The sequence below is a fragment of the Diadema antillarum genome, unplaced genomic scaffold (assembly GCF_040938485.1).
Source record: "Diadema antillarum isolate AM-2024a unplaced genomic scaffold, OU_Dant_1.0 seq00001039_RagTag, whole genome shotgun sequence".
Lineage (NCBI taxonomy): Eukaryota > Metazoa > Echinodermata > Echinoidea > Diadematoida > Diadematidae > Diadema > Diadema antillarum.
Window position 1 is genome coordinate 1,493,038 of NW_027271870.1, and position 16,238 is coordinate 1,509,275.

The following is a 16,238-nucleotide window of genomic DNA, read 5'->3' on the forward strand; positions in this document are numbered from 1 at the left end:
AACTTACTCCAACAGCCTGTTTGACCTATAATTTACCATATAGCTCAGTTCTCTATCTAAATATGTGTGCTTCTTTTACATGTAAGTACATTGTAGCCAACCAGTAAACTCAGTCCAAAATCACACACAACTACGTAGTTCTGTTGCAGCAAGCACCGTTACCTATGAAAATTGCCTTCCTGTTCTTTCTTTTACGTATTTGTCAACTGAGTACTTGTTTTAGTCTATTTGAAATACAGGTGTTGTTCATCTTCTAAAAAAACTGTTCATTTCACAAAATGTATTATTTATGCTCTCAAAGTATCGAATGCACTACCCCTGTCAATTATCGAATCTTCCACAGTTACGATGTAGCTCATTTAAATTTCAAATGTACTTGATGTTCTGTAAATTGTCATAGATTGGTAACTCCACATTGTATTTGTTAACGTTCAGTCATGTTCTTTTTGTATGATTTTAAGTTAATAGAAATACAAATGTAATTCTATGTAAATAACTGCCTTTTTGTAAGATGCTTTGATAGCATCTAGTGAATATACCTATTATCATTAAATTACTATTACTGATGATGCAATATAGAAACTAATCAAATATGGCAAATAAAAAAAAAGAAAAAAAGAAAAGAAACATTGATACAGTGTACTCCCGATATAACAAAACACAGTTATGATGAAATTCTTATCGAAAGGAAGTAGAAATTCGGGTCCCAAAATTACAATCTGTACATTTAACTGTACTTAACTGTTCAGCTATAACAAATTTCGATATAATGAAAGAAAACGGCCATTTCCAAGGATTTTGTTATGTGGCTATATACTTTTAACAAACAATCTAAAAGGAAAAAAAAATGAAATGAAGTACATCAAAAGTACATGAATTTGTATTTGGGGAATGTAGTTAACAATTAAATTATTTCTTAACCCAGAGAGGTACACTGTATTCTGCTATCCAAATTTTAGCTCACTTGCCAAGGCGACAGATTATTGTTGAATAAACAGTGAGATATATGAGGATGGTATTACTTTCTTGATACAAATATCACCAACTATTTCTTGTCTTTTCTTTTTTGTTAGGTTTTAATTTTTTTTTTTAGATGATTAGGTCTGTCTTTTAATGATAAGTTTATTACATATGTATAGGATCTTACAATTGAAAAAAAGAACAAAAATTGATAAGTTTGTAAAGTGATGGATTTTTTTTTCTGTGTTTTATAAACCACCCCCCTGGCACACATTATATTTTAGATACATGTACATGTATGTTTTTCATGCATTGGATATGTTGTCAGTTTTTGTTTTAATACTTATGAACCCATCATGCATTGGCACTAATGAGTTTAAAGCTATCAGTGTTCATCTTCAGTAATTATATTTAACATTTTCTGTTTGTCATTTGTGTAAATGTAGTTATTTAGAAATAATATATAAATGTTCATCAACATTTATAGTGTAGCTCACATGTTATGTACATTGTACAAAACTGTAGGTACCATGTATATGTTTGTAATGATGTCTTTATAGCTAGAAATGTAGTGTCAAGTGTATGGGCTTTGTTCAGACGTATTCTCGGTCAAGTTCATCTCAACTTACATGTTGGCTATTTCTCTCTGTTCTATTATGCATATTACCCATAATGCTTTGCCTAATCGCTTGACTCAGAGCCGCCTAAGGAAGGTATGGATAAGTGTGGAAAATACCTGTTTGTGTGTTCGTGTGTTTTTTCACTAGCATTCATCGCATAAAATGCCTCCTACTCCTTTGCTAGCTGCAGACATGCAGCACTTGTGTGAGCTTGCCGTAGAATTCCTTGATCCTGCAGACGACTGCATGAAAATGAGTCCATTCTTTTCTCCCCGCTCGCCCAAGGAGAAACATTGTTTTTTTTAAGATAAAAAAACAAGAACAGTGACAGATTGATGAGGAAAATGCTCGCATGGCTTTCCATAGACAGTGTACATGTCGTATTAAACCATGCCATCTCATGTTTTATTCTGTACAAAGTGTGCGTCTGTGTAGTTTTACGAGCCAGTGCGGTTCCTTGTAGATTGAAGAAGAAAATAGAATTGCTATATCATGCTTACCAGCTTTTTCTTCCCAGTTCTCTTTATGTGTTGTCTGCCATGCTGTGTAAAATGTCTTTTTTTTTATTGCAAATTTGCAAGGCTGCTGGTTTCTTTTCCTTTGACGTTTTCATTCCTGCAGTATTTTATGTTTTCTCGATGCTGTTATATATTTCATGGTTCATAAAAAGGCAGCCTAAAATGACTTATGTGCTGCAACGTTTCATTATAATGAAATACTGTTATTGATGTATACAGTCCTTGATATATGTTCTGACTGTATCATGTAACATTAAATGATGATATTTTGAAATGAGCTACATGTACTTTATAAACTCTCTTAAGCTTTTATAGTGCAGTTTTTTTTTTCAAGTTGGTGCTACTGTATTAGCTTATATCTACTATTTTATCATATATTTAGGGAGTCTATTTTTTTTGTGCGAATTGGGAACTCCTGACAATTTTGCGAGTGGTGAAATTCATGATTGTGGAGTACAGTAATGAATAGAGCTAGATGTACAAGTCATGTCCACATTGCATTCATGTCGGGGTCAGAGTTGATATTTTTGTGTTGTTAAATTCCCAAATAGCACCCCACTTGCAAAATTCACAAAAATGAAACTTCACCAAATACATTGTTGTATATGCTGGCAAGCGATGACACACATTCGCCAAAGCTTAGCCTGTTGAGGACGGACTGATTTTGCTACAGCACGCATTTCCCATAGACACCTGCCCGAGTATATTCCTTTTAAACCATAGCAGGAATGGGGGTGGGGGGTTGAGCGAGTTTTTCCTATAATGTTGTAGCCAAAAACCATGCTTCATGTAAAGTTTACTGTGGTACTTGTAGCTTGGATATGAGACAGGAGTCACAATACTTCTGCATGGCCAGGATGTGTGCTGCTGTTTTGATCTACAAGGCCTTTTAGCAAATACTCAAAGAAGGAGTTATAAACCTTGATAGAATGTCACGAAAGAGTCCTAATTTAGATAGTATATTGTACATGTACTGCATGGTACTTTATGAACCGCAGCAATGGTACACGTAGTTATGCTGTACATTCGCACACGAAATCACGATCTCACTGAAGCTTGCATGTGTACATCTGAATTCTCGGTGTACCGTGATACATTAGTACCATCTATCTTCATCTATTTCTAAGGCTTTTACAGACCTTGCTCAGTGTTAATATTGATTCTTTTGTCTGTGTATTAGTGTTGCTCGTTGTAAATTGTACACGGTCTATATGTTGAGTAGCATACTCCTGGCAGTGACGTGTACCAATACATCTCATGTACACAGAGATGACAAGCATATACAGTGTAGAATACAATAACTTATCAAAAAACAAAATTGAAGCAATATTTCTTTATTTATCAGCAACCATTACACATTAGCAGTCATGGAACTCATCCATCTTTGCTGGTAATCCACCAAGAAGTGAACTGAGATTGTCAAGATACAGCTCTCTAGTTTCTATTTCAAGTGAATTTTCCAAAGAAATGGCAATGAGATCGAAGGAGGAAATTGTTCTTGTGAGTTTCCAAAGAGCTTTTCTACCAGCAGTAGCAGTTACAAGTGGTGGTCTAGCTCTTCTTAGACCTAACCCATCTCATATTACCACTATGTATTCCAGCTGACAGACAAGGCTCTTAGCCATTGTCAGAGTGTATGAGAAACTTGAGACCAAAGAGCGTTCTCTCATTTTTCTCAGGAGTGGAAACAGCCGACCCATGTCATGAAAGCATGCCATTCCATCTGAAAAGGGTAGTCACCATTACAGGAGCTAGTATGCGGAATTTAAGACCGAAGAGTGTTACCGGTACTCACTTTTCTCAGAAATGGATACAGCCAACCCATGTCATGCATGCATGCATTATTCCATCTGAAAAGGGTAGTAGCCATTATGCGAATATGCATTTGGAATTTGAGACAGCAGAATGTTCTCATCATTTCCTCAAGGAGTACTAAATATGATGTTGAAATTTCCACCATATCTGAACATGTGCTTCATCTTCTTGAGAGCTCATGTCATGAACATTTCATTTTTCAGGAAAATGTCACATCTCCGGTCATGTCTTCTTTCTTACTACATTTCTGGCCACAAGTTCCATTTTTACCGGCTTCATCGAGTCCATGTTTTTCCCTCAACTTCCATGCAACAAATTGGGAAAAGGGAAATGTCAACTTGCCCAATATTTTTGCACAGTATCCTGATTACACATATACAATGGTAGTGTGCAATACAAGCTCTGTGTCTAAAGTATTAACCAGGAGTGTCACACTCCTGACGCAATGCTTGCTACTACAGTGTGGTAGGCCTACTGATCAGTTGGTTTTATACTAAATTTCATTCTGTATATTTTGAGTAAATGATATGAACTCGGCAAGTTTTAACACATAAAGAGCTAAACCCATCTTGCACAGAATTATGAATGCAAAACACTAGTGAAAATGTTTTATTGCATTACTTAAATTAGTAATATCATGCTTTTTTTTTTCTTCTTGCTCTTTGTCTATTGTCTGGGTGCATGCATGCTTGTACATGTATGTATCTCTGTGTATACTATAACTCTGTTTCTATCTGTCTGTCTGTCTATCTGTCTGTCTCTGTATGCACTGTGGTACCAGGGAAGGGAGGGGTGTTGCGGTCGATCCACGGCGTCGGGGCGGTGATGACAAACATGGTGCTAGGGAGCGGCCTGCCGTCCCCGGGACTGGCCAGTCCCGGCAGTCCCTCCCCGTCCAGCAAGAGCCCACGGCTGGACCCCAACAACAAAGAGGATGAGCGTGTGATGGAGACCAAGCTCAAGATCATCCAGATCCTGCAAGTATGTACAGAAATTGGTTTGGTTGTCGATCAGAGATGGTCAGAAGTTGTCATACAGGCCCTCAAGGGTGAAACGTTGTTCTTTGATAGAAGTGTTTTTTTCATTTTGCTAAATTTGTTTTTCCTTTTCCTTTGTTTTATGAGAAAGGGAGGTAAACATTCCAAGCTGTAAAAAGGTGCATTATATGACATACTGATAGATACAGTGTAGAGAAAGGGATAAACTTTACTATCAAGATTATACAATGAACGACTACTAGATTTATGCATGTGCAAGGCATGTGATACTGATACTTTATATGTATATTTTGTTTGGTGCTGTCAAACTTTTTGCTACATGCACGTGTACTCTTTGTTACAGAGCTGTAGATAACAGGAGCAAAATGTCAGAATCGTTTTTCACTATGTACATGTACATGTTGTAGGAAAGTCATATAGTTGTGGATGTTATGTGATGTACGTAATGTGTTGTTAATTTTATGCAGTTCATCTTGAACGTGCGTCTGGATTACCGCATCTCCTGCCTACTTTCCATCTTCAAACGGGACTTCGACGAAACCAAAGACTTGAACGAGCAGCAGCAGCAGCAGCAACAAGAGCAGGGCCAGCAGAGCGAGGGTCCCAGCCAGAACGGCTCGGTGGAGAACCCCCCTCCTCCGGCCCCTCCTCCCCTCATCGGCAACAACAACAACACCACTCCGGGGGCAACGGGAGGCGGCGGGGCCAGCCCGGATGGCTCGGGCATCAACCTGGAGGCCATCGGGGACCAGGCGGAGGGCATCTTTGAGGGGCAGATGGATGGAGCCGACCTGGATCTGGACGGTCAGGGTGGGAGGACGTTCCTACGGGTGCTCCTGCACCTGACCATGCACGACTACCCACCCCTGGTGTCTGGCGCACTCCAACTCCTCTTTAGGCACTTCAGCCAGAGACAGGAAGTCCTCCAGGCATTCAAACAGGTGAATAAGGGATTTCCTCCCCCCCCCCCCCCCCCCCCCCCCCCCACCACCAAAAAAAAAATAAAAAAAGATTGAAGAACGAAGAAAAATGGAAGAGAAAAAATAGAGGAACTAGAAGAAGAAGAAATGATGGCAGAAGGGAGGAAGGAGAACAGGGAGGAGAGGAAGAAAGAAATGGATGGATGAGGAGATGAAGGAGAGGAAAGGAGGGGAAGCTTGAATGAGATGGAAGAGATGACAGAGGAGGAGGGAAAGAGTGAAAGGGATGGAGGAGGAGATTAGCAAGAGGAGATGAGATGAAGAAGAAAAGGGATGAATGAGGAGAGGAGAAGAGGGAAAGGGAGAGAGGAGGATAGGAGAGGAGTGGGATAGGCATGGAGGAGGAGAGGAAGAAGGAAAGGATGGATGAGATGAGAGAAGGAAGGAAAGGAAGGAGGAGGAGATGAGAGAGGAGAGGAGAAGAAGATTGAATGAGATGGAGGATGAGACGAGAAGAGGATATGAGCAGAAAAAGGAAAGGGATGGAGGAGATGAAGATTAATTGGAATGGAGGAGGAGATGAGAGAGGAGGATAGGAGGGGAGAGGAAGGGCATGAAGGATGGAGGAGGAGAAGAAGAAGTAAAGGATGGAGGAGATGAGAGAAGGAAGGAAAGGAAGGAGGAGGAGATGAGAAATGATAGGAGATGTAGAGGACAGGAAGAAGGAAAGGGATGTAGGAGATAAGAGAGGAGGAGAGGAGATGAAGATTGATTGGAAGGTAGGAGGAGATGAGGGAGGAAGATAGGAGAGGAGAGGGAAAGGGATGAAGGATGGAGGAGGAGAGACAGAAGGAAAGCATGGAGGAGATGAGTGAGGAGGAGGGAAAGAGTGAAAGGGATTGAGGAGATAAGAGAGGAGGATAGGAGAGGAGAGGGAAGGGGATGGAGGATGAGGAGGAGATGAGAGAAAGAAGGAAAGAATGGAGGAGGAGATGGGAGGGGAGGGTGAGGATGTGAAAGAGGGATGAAGAGGGAGTTGGGAGGATTAGGAGTCTCTTCATCTTAGCTTCTTGTGGTAGTTGTGACTGGAGGAGGTTTTCATATTCTCCAAGTATGCATTATTCAGAGCGGCTCATGTTGATCCTAGAATCATCAAAGATAAGAGAAACAAATATTTGCAAATGGTATCACAAAAATCAAAACAGATTTTGCTGAAAGCTTTTCTGAGATCAAAATGGTCTTTGCGCATTAATGATACCTGATTTAAAAGGGTTCAATAACAAATGTTTGAACTTCATCTTCTCTTTTTTTTTCTTATTATTCTCATTCCCGTCTCCGTTGAGTAGGTGCAATTGCTGGTAACTAAGAGTGACAGGGAGAACTACAAGCAGATAAAGGCAGACCTTGATGAGCTGAGGCTCCTCGTGGAGAAGTCGGAGCTCTGGGTCTACAAGAGCAAGCTGGACAGGAGCAGAAAGAAGAAGGACGACGACGATGACGACAAACCCAAAAAGAAATCCAAAGGGGCCAAGATGGTAGGTCTGCAAAATTAAAATGACATTGTTTCATTGACACTAGATCTTATTGAATATGGGTATAAGGCATCTTCTTTACAGCAATCCTCCAATGCTGTGGAGCAGTATTTTACACTGTATATCACTGAGTGGCGAATGTGTGGGACCATTGCAAATTTGAGCAAATATTACATAAGTCTGGGCAGGCTTCATAAACAGTTGCAATAAAACTTTTAAACAGTTGCAGTCAAATTCGCATTTTTTTTTTCTGGATCTTAGCCAATAGGACTTCTTGCTTCACACACATTTTTGTATAATTTATGTTTATTTTTGCTTCTTCCCTCTCGAAAAGTGTTCCAACTTCAAATGTTGGCAAGTATGCATTTAAATGACCATAACTTTCTTTTTTGTCTTCTATTACTCTGCATCTATTTGGACTGTTTTCATGCGTTTTATGATTTCGTTGAATCTCATTCTGCGCAGTACATTTTCCTTTTTAAATAAAAATTAAGCAATAGGTGCTTGTATCTCTTGATTATTAGAGATTTAACAAAGTCAACTATATTTTCGTAATGATTAATGTCTTTGATGTCAAATTAATTCATTTACAGTCTGTTCTACAAAATGTGTTTGTAGATAAATAGAATGATTGTTAGTGTGCATCAGAGTACCATTTTTATTAAAGAGAGTGTTACTGTAATTTTGTATCAAATATCAAATAAAAAACAACAACAAAAGAGAGAGGAGGTCTACGATGATTACGATGCGGTGAGTTTGATAACACGCTTCCTTCGCATGTTGCGCAGTGCGACTTTAATCCTGTAAAATCTAGTCACATGGTGTGTGTGGTAAAGCTTCTGTGTTGTCCTGGTGAAGTTAAAAAAAAAAAAGGTGATATGGCCCATCCTCCAGAAGCATGCTCGTCCACTTGCATGACTGCCCAAATAGAGATTAAAACAACAAATTACAAATGACAAAATCAAAGAAGCAAGAACTGTAGAAAAACCAATTGACTTGGTATTCTTTATAGAGAACAGCACTTTGCTGATCAGATGGCTGATGCAGTCTTTCTCGTCAAGTGAAACTCAGACGGTTTAGAAAGACGTGAACTGTTTTGATGACATTTTGTATGGGTACGGGTTACACTTCAGTTCAGCAGTATTACATGTAAGGGTGAAATGTCATCTAAGTTCATGTTTTGCCAATGTATATGTAGTGCATGCTGTACTTGATTTAATTAGATACACCTGTAATAGAATGTGTTACAGGAAAATTATGTGAAAGTCTCATAGATTTGATAACCAGTTAGATATAGCGCAACATATCCAAGAAAATCATGAATTTGAACATATCCTGTGTTGTATACAGAATGTGAAGACGGAGTGTCCTGATAAAATACATTGCCATGATGATACTTTTCATTATTAAAAAATTTTCCTAATTGGACACAAGGCAGACAGGGTATAAAAGCACTCCTGTTTCTTTATTATGCATATTCTTAATGCTCAAACAGTAAGATGGCTTGATAGCAAGAAAACCTGCTTTAGTACACATGCAGTATGCACTGATAGACTTGTTCTGTATAAAGCAAATTTTGGAACAGGCTCACTTAATGGCTAGTAAGCAAATATTTTACTGTAAACATCCTTATTATTGAAAATGTTCATGCTGAGTGGCTCTAAAACACATTTTGTGGTTCTTACATGTAATTTTGTTTAGCGCAACTTCTTGCAGTATGTATTTATCCATTTCACAAAGAAAAAAAAAACAACAACAGAATTTGATTTGACATCTCAATGCATTAAACTTGAAATGCAAAATGTTCTGGTACACAAATGATCCATTCTATTGTATGACCTGCACAGAAAGCCACTAGTAGACACACATGTCCTCAAATGAGTACTGGGACACATACACACACTCGCACACACACACATGCACTACTACTGCAGTAGTAATTAGCAGCTGATGAAACTCACTTTTCAACCTGGTTAAATTGTGCTAAGAAAATCTGAAGACATTTTTGCAGGTTTAAGAATTCCTGTTTCCCAGCACAAAATCCATGAACATACAGTGCAGATGTATTAGAAATAGTTCTGCATTCACAGTAGAACGTGAGCCGTGCTCAGTTACTGGATAGATGGTCAAAAATGACTTGCAGGTACAATGTAAATTTGGCTGGTCAGAGACTTGTAACTCTTTGGCCCGAATTCACGAAGGTGGTACAAATTAAACCAGATGGTTTAAACCATGGACAAAAACCATGGAGCGCCAAGTGTCACCCGAAATATTTCGTTACGAAATCAGTCATATCATCGATGAAATGATTATTTTGTAACTAAATGAACATTTCGTCCACGAAATGATGATTTTGTTAACGAAACGGTCATTTTGTCGACGAAATGAGTAATTTCGTAACGAAATATTCCGTGTGACACTTGGCGCTTCATGTTTTTTGTCCACGGTTTAAACCATGGTTTCATTTGTACCACCTTCTTGAATTCGGGCCTATTAGTCCCATTAGCAATGTGTTCATGTACAGTGTCAATACAATATAGCTTTAAATTTTTAAACTGTGCTCGTGATAGGAGAGTTATGAGGCATACACGATGTATATGATTAGCCTCAATGTGCAGCCAGTGCAGTCACTTTAATTCTTGCTTTGTAACAAAGAACACACGGCTGATTTGTGACGATGCATGCCCGTTGGCCAATGCATGGCAGCCTCACTAGTGTGGAAACATGCTTTCTGTACGCTCTCCATAGCAAGTGACTATGGGACTCAATGTAAGATGAACAGGCCCACCTATCCTATCATAAGGGAGGAACAACCTTGGGACCACTATTACCACAATTTGTAATTTGAAATTGATATCTTTTATTTATTTATTCATTCACTTATGTTTCATTTTTCATGTTATTATAATTGTTATTTATTATCATAATTATTATTCATTTATTTATACTTGTATTATTATTTTTTTTTCTTTTTTTAATTTTTTTAATTTTTTTTTTTTTTTACAGCAGGGGCCTGTACATGAAAACAGCCATACATGGAACAAGCAGTTTGATTTTTTTTTTTTTTTTTGGGGGGGGGGGGTGGGGGGCATCATCTGGTTGTAATTATGAGTAGAAGTCCTCATTGAAAGATGTCACTGAATTCACATGTGTTCATCTCTTTCAGGTACATTTTTTACACTCTTCTATTTAACTGGAAGGTACACAGTAGCAATATCCACCAATATACAGGTTGTATGCATCCTGATCCAGTACATTGTACATACACCAAGTGATTAAAAACAACCATCACACAAAAATGGCAGAACCATATATCAGGCTTTGAATTCACATGTCTTCAATTATGATATGAATTCATCTTCATGTCACATACTCCAAATCCTACAATATTTTGCCACAACAACATAGTACGTTTGATAATGACTCAGTAAAAATAAGTTTAGTGAGTAACTATGTGAATATTTAGTATGTATGTTGCCATGGCTTTTACATGCTTTTTAAAGGTTTAGTGCACTCAAGTTGATTTTTCTGTTCTCTGTAGAATGTAAACTATATGAAATATTTGTTTGAATACCCATATAGTGTATACTTGATAAGGGGGCCCTGAATCCAAATGCATGTTAATATGTGTTGATTTATGATGCCCTCAACATCACTTTTGCAGTGAAACGAATATCTAGAAACATTCCATTTATTTTTAACGATTTTTTTCTTTGATTTTTCTTCAGATTACTTGGGAACGCCCCCAAAAAAATCCTTCCAAACCAATATTCTTGAGATGACCTCATCTGTCAATCATTGCTAAAGTACTGAAATGACATCGGAATGCACCTTCCCCTCAACTCAGCATAACTTGCATGTTCCCTCACCATGTCTTTTGTTAGTCACATTAATATCACAGAAACATGCAAGTTATGCTGAGTCGAGAGGAAGGTGCATTCCAGTGTCTTGTGTTAAACATTTCAGTACTTTAGCAATGATTGACAGATGAGGTCATCTCAAGAATATTGGTTTGGAAGGATTTTTTGTGGGCGTTCCCAAGTAATCTGAAGAAAAATCGAAGAAAAAATCGTTAAAAATATATGGAATGTTTCTAGATATTCTTTTCACTGCAGAAGTGATGTTGAGGGTATCATAAATCAACACAAATCAACATGCATTTGGATTTCAGGGCCCCTTTAAGTGTGTACACTGTATGTGTACTTTTGAATTTTCAGTAACATCCATATTATAGTATGTACATGTAGTTTGCACAACCTTTTGCTTCTGTTCTGACCTGTCAATATTCTTATTTTTTTCCCTTCTTTTGTCCAGATGACCCAGTCAACCAGTGCTGGTGAAGGGTCATCCATTGACCTCGACCTTGGACCGTCCGTTGACCCCACCAGTGCCAAAAACTACAAGACCATCCAGCAGGTGTGTGAGCTGTGGCATTGATTAAGAGTGCAGGATATTCTAATATGTCCCTTTGTGAGAAATATCTGTGGAGGATTATGCAGCATACATAGAGGTCAAAAGTTTGGTTCACATGACACTGCCCTAACTGCAGATTTGTTTAACTTTTACCCCAGTTTTATTGCGACCGAAATGTGGATCCTCCTCAAACCTTTCTGAAAGCCCTTAAAAAAAAACAGATCTCATATGTGGTTGTATTGCTCTCGTTTTAGCTAATAGTCTGGACCAGGTGTAAATATGATAAAATGATGACAAATATACATGTGGTTATGTGGCGCATCACATTCAAATGGTATGCAAATAGGAACATCTTTAATGCAAGCTGACACAAAGAATGCCTACTTGTTTTTGTTTGTTTTTTAAATTTTGAAGTTGTGCCCCTATTGTGAGCAGCCAGTCATGTGTCAAAATGGTGATGAGATTGCCAGACCTCATGCCCCTCCCCTCCCCCTCTGTGTCAATCCACCTTTATACTTGCCATGCAGATTCTATGTCGGCTGAGCCGGCTCTGCATCACCGACAGTGGCGGGATTCGGAAGAACCGGAAGCACGAGCAGCGGCTGCTGAGGAACATGGGGGCGCACGCCGTGGTCCTGGAGCTACTTCAGATCCCGTATGACAAGGTGGGGCAGTTTTACCAAGACCTCTGTCACTGACCCTTCAAAAATCAGCAAAATATTTCCACTTTTTCTTCTCCTATCTTCCTTTCTGGCACATATCTCTCTTCAATCTTTCCAGACTGTAGTTGATGATGAACACGGAGCATGTTGAAATAATCGTGAATATGTCGTGCAATGAAATCTTCTTTGTCATTGACACAAAGTTGTGCGCACCTCACTGCAAATACCTCAATAACATTCATGTCTGTCACTTTCCTAGCATACGTGTGTGTGTGACATTTGCTAACACTTACTTTCCCTGAATGCCGGAACGTGATGGTGTGATAGCTTTTTATTTTTTTTTTCTCTCACCTGGCATTATGTCAAGAAGCGGGTGAATGAAACTAGACGTATTACAGTAAGTGTCATACAAAATCACGAACTTGCATAACGTTTGGGTAATAGTACATTTGAAAAAAGTGCTTCTGAATTTCTGGCTATTAAGCTGTGTAAGCTGGTAAAGCGGACTGTAATTCAAACAGCATGTTTGTAAGTGTCATGTAGACTGACATTAGACAATCAAAACTGAAGAAGGAAGGAGTTTTCAGGTTTTGTTGTGATTATTTTGCATGCTTTTGAGATTGTCAAAAGGAGGGAGAAAAAGCTGTATTTTATGTTTATGATGCGATGTATGTGTGATATCTCGTGTGTAAATTTATTCTCTTGGGGGGAATCTTCCACACGGAGATGAAATCTGTATGTTGAAGGGAAAGCACTGGTTCTTTTGAGGTTTGGTTTGCATGGGGGGGGGGGGAAATGGTTGCTGGGATATATTTTGGTAGCCTAGTTTTAGAGGTGATGTTGACATGTTTGTTGGTAAGATCTTGTAATGGGGCTGATGGGCAGTAGTAAAATGGACGGTGCACATTTGTAGTTTTTGAAATTCTTTGTGCATTATATTGCATATAGGCCATTTAATGCTGGTACATGTACCAAAGACTTTTGAGAACAACTCTATTGTTGAGTATTGAACAACAACAAAAGATCTGACGAGAGCTTTCTGTTTCTGTTAAAATTTCATAAAAAATTTAATGTTTATAGTGCCATTACCATAATATTATACTTGATACCTATTACCAATAAATGTAGATATATGAATTTATTTCAAATACCATGTACATGTGTATGTGAGTGCTTGCCACAATGTATACATGTGTGCTTGCAATACTTTCATTGGTAGTAATACATTAACCAGGTATCTACATGTACTTGTGAGCATCCACCTGATACAATACCATCAAATTCCCTTTTGAAGAAACAATGATAGCTGATACAATACCATCAAGTTCCCAAATTCCCTTTTGAAGAAACAAAGAATAAAACTTTTGCACACAAGCAAAACAGACCAGCAAGTACATTATAGCGATAGTTAAGACTTGTGCAATTTCTTTGTGATATTTAGCTTTCTCTGTCATTCTGAATTTCATTCTCTTTTTCCACTCATTTTTGCACATGGCTCAGGTTGCTGACACCAGGATGAACGAGCTGATGCGATTGGCCCACGAGTTTCTCCAGAACTTCTGCTGGGGGAATCCATCCAATCAGCTGCTGCTTCACAAACACATTGACCTCTTCCTGAACCCTGGGGTAATACAAAGCTTGAATGCACTGCCGTGATACAGAATATAACAGATATTAACATTTTCCTATGTTTTTTAACTCTTTATGTGCCACGTTTGCACGTCCGACTCAGTCGATGGCGTGCCAACTTCGCATATTCTGCTCAAACGCACGGTTCCGCCCAATCCTACTGTATTGATAAATCGCCAAATGCTGCTGTACAATGAAAGTGTTTCTCGTGCTTACGTTCCTTTCACTTATAGCTTGCATTTTATGAGGTGATCGACTATCAAGAGGTGTTCTCTACTGGATTTGAGAGTAAATTCTAAGTTTCTGTCATTGTTTTGTGTGCAAAAGTCATGCCTTTATCCCAGTAGTGTAACTACTGGTCATGTGAAAAAACAAAAACAGATTTGTCATACAATAATACATCAAAGCAAAGCTTGGCATTTTCTCTACAACTTTAATCACTATTTATCCAGCTCAACGGAAATCTGTAGAAATTACATAGACTGTAAAAAAGAATGTTTACTCAAAGCATGACCATGCTGGTGACCACGTTGGTGTCTCAGAATAATGTGGCACACAGGAGGTTTCCACCATGGCACATGAAGAGTTAACATGGATGGTAACCGTACTGCCATGGAGAATGGCTTGATGGAGATGAATATGTTCAAGCATGTTTTTGTGGGAAATCATGACGTCAACATTTTTCGTCTTGTCACATGATAATGAAGCGCAATGGCAGCATGATTTTTTCATCTTCATCAAAAAATAAAAGAGTCAAGAACTTTGTTGGGCTGAAGATATTCAGTCAAGTTTCTTATGAGAAGATAAATGTAATTTTCTTTGAATAAATCTGATTACCTGACAGCGTATGACAGTAGAACTACTTTTTAATTAATATTTCTAGGAAAGAACACTTTTGCTATGATAGAGCAGATCACATGCCAGTGCAGCAGCATTACTGTGTCTGTGCCTTTTTTCATTGTAGCTGTTCGTCCGTTGTAAAGGGCAAAGTACAAGTAGTCTTGTTAGTAGAGGACAGAATACAAATTATTAGTACAAGTGAACATGGTCTCGTTTATAAAACATTCTCTCCATTCTTTCTTTATTTTTCATTTTGTTTTGTTTTAACAAAGCTGCTGGAGGCAGAGACTATGCAGCACATCTACATGGACAACGTACAGCTGTGCAGCGAGGTGTCTGAAAAGGTTGTCCAGAGCTTTGTGCATCACATCGCCACCCAGGGTCGGCACGTCCAGTACCTCAAGTTCCTGCAGACCATCGTCAAGGCTGACGGCCAGTACATCCGCAAGACACAGGACATGGTCATGTCTGAGGTGAGTTAGGCCAGTGGTTTTGTTGTCATTATACAAATAAAAAGGAACCAAATAATTCCACTGTTTGAGATTTCCAGAAGGTTACAGGTCAAAGATGTCAGAGTAGGAAAGTAAAAGCATGTTGTAAGCAATAATTAATAACCATTTTTCGTCCACAGCTGGTGAAAGCCAGGGAGGACATTCTAATGTTCTACAATGACAAAACTTCCTTTGTACTTTTGAATAGTTGATGATTTCATTGTGTGGAATTTCAGAGGTCAAAGGTAAAAGAGGTCAGAGCAGTAACGTTTAAATGCGCTGAGAGCAAAAATTATTTACTGTATTTCATCTGCAGCTTATGAAACCTAGGGAGGATATCCTACTGTTCTTCAATGATGATACGTATTTCCTACTTTTGAATAGTTTGTCATTCCTTAGTTTGAAATTTCAGAGGGTCAAAGGTCGAAGAGGTCAGAGCTGTGAAAAAAAAGTACTTTAGGAGCAAAACTGAATGACTGTAATTCATCCACACCTACTGAGAGCCTAGGAGGACATCCTCTTACAATATTGTGATCTCCTTCCTAATCTTGAATCGATGACATGGGGGAGGGCACCGCGAGAGGAGGAGATTGTTTTGGTTTTGGCATGGGCTATGTAGCTCCATGGTGCGTGTGTGTGTACGTGTGTGTACGTGTGCATTACACATTGTCAGCACCGGCAAACTGGGAATGCTCTCCTTCTTATTCCTGTATTTTCGTTATTTATGGGTCAATTTTTTTTCGTTCGAAATGTAAAATGGATGACCATAGAATTTCTCAATAGAATATAAAATTGAAAACTTTAGAAAGGATAGAGAAAATTGAGTTCACTTTGAATGGT

At 38.6% G+C, this 16,238-nt stretch overlaps 1 protein-coding gene across 1 annotated transcript in view; it reads left to right on the top strand.

The window, feature by feature from the left end:
* The window catches only part of LOC139742940 (inositol 1,4,5-trisphosphate receptor-like), a 146,872-nt gene that overhangs the window by 95,271 nt on the left and 35,363 nt on the right, over positions 1 to 16,238 (top strand). Inside the window, exons 21-27 of the mRNA XM_071653448.1 lie at positions 4,695 to 4,894; positions 5,379 to 5,852; positions 7,178 to 7,366; positions 11,678 to 11,779; positions 12,304 to 12,441; positions 13,939 to 14,064; positions 15,180 to 15,380. Of these exons, the coding sequence (XP_071509549.1) occupies positions 4,695 to 4,894; positions 5,379 to 5,852; positions 7,178 to 7,366; positions 11,678 to 11,779; positions 12,304 to 12,441; positions 13,939 to 14,064; positions 15,180 to 15,380 (1,430 nt within the window). The remainder of the gene's footprint in view (positions 1 to 4,694; positions 4,895 to 5,378; positions 5,853 to 7,177; positions 7,367 to 11,677; positions 11,780 to 12,303; positions 12,442 to 13,938; positions 14,065 to 15,179; positions 15,381 to 16,238) is intronic.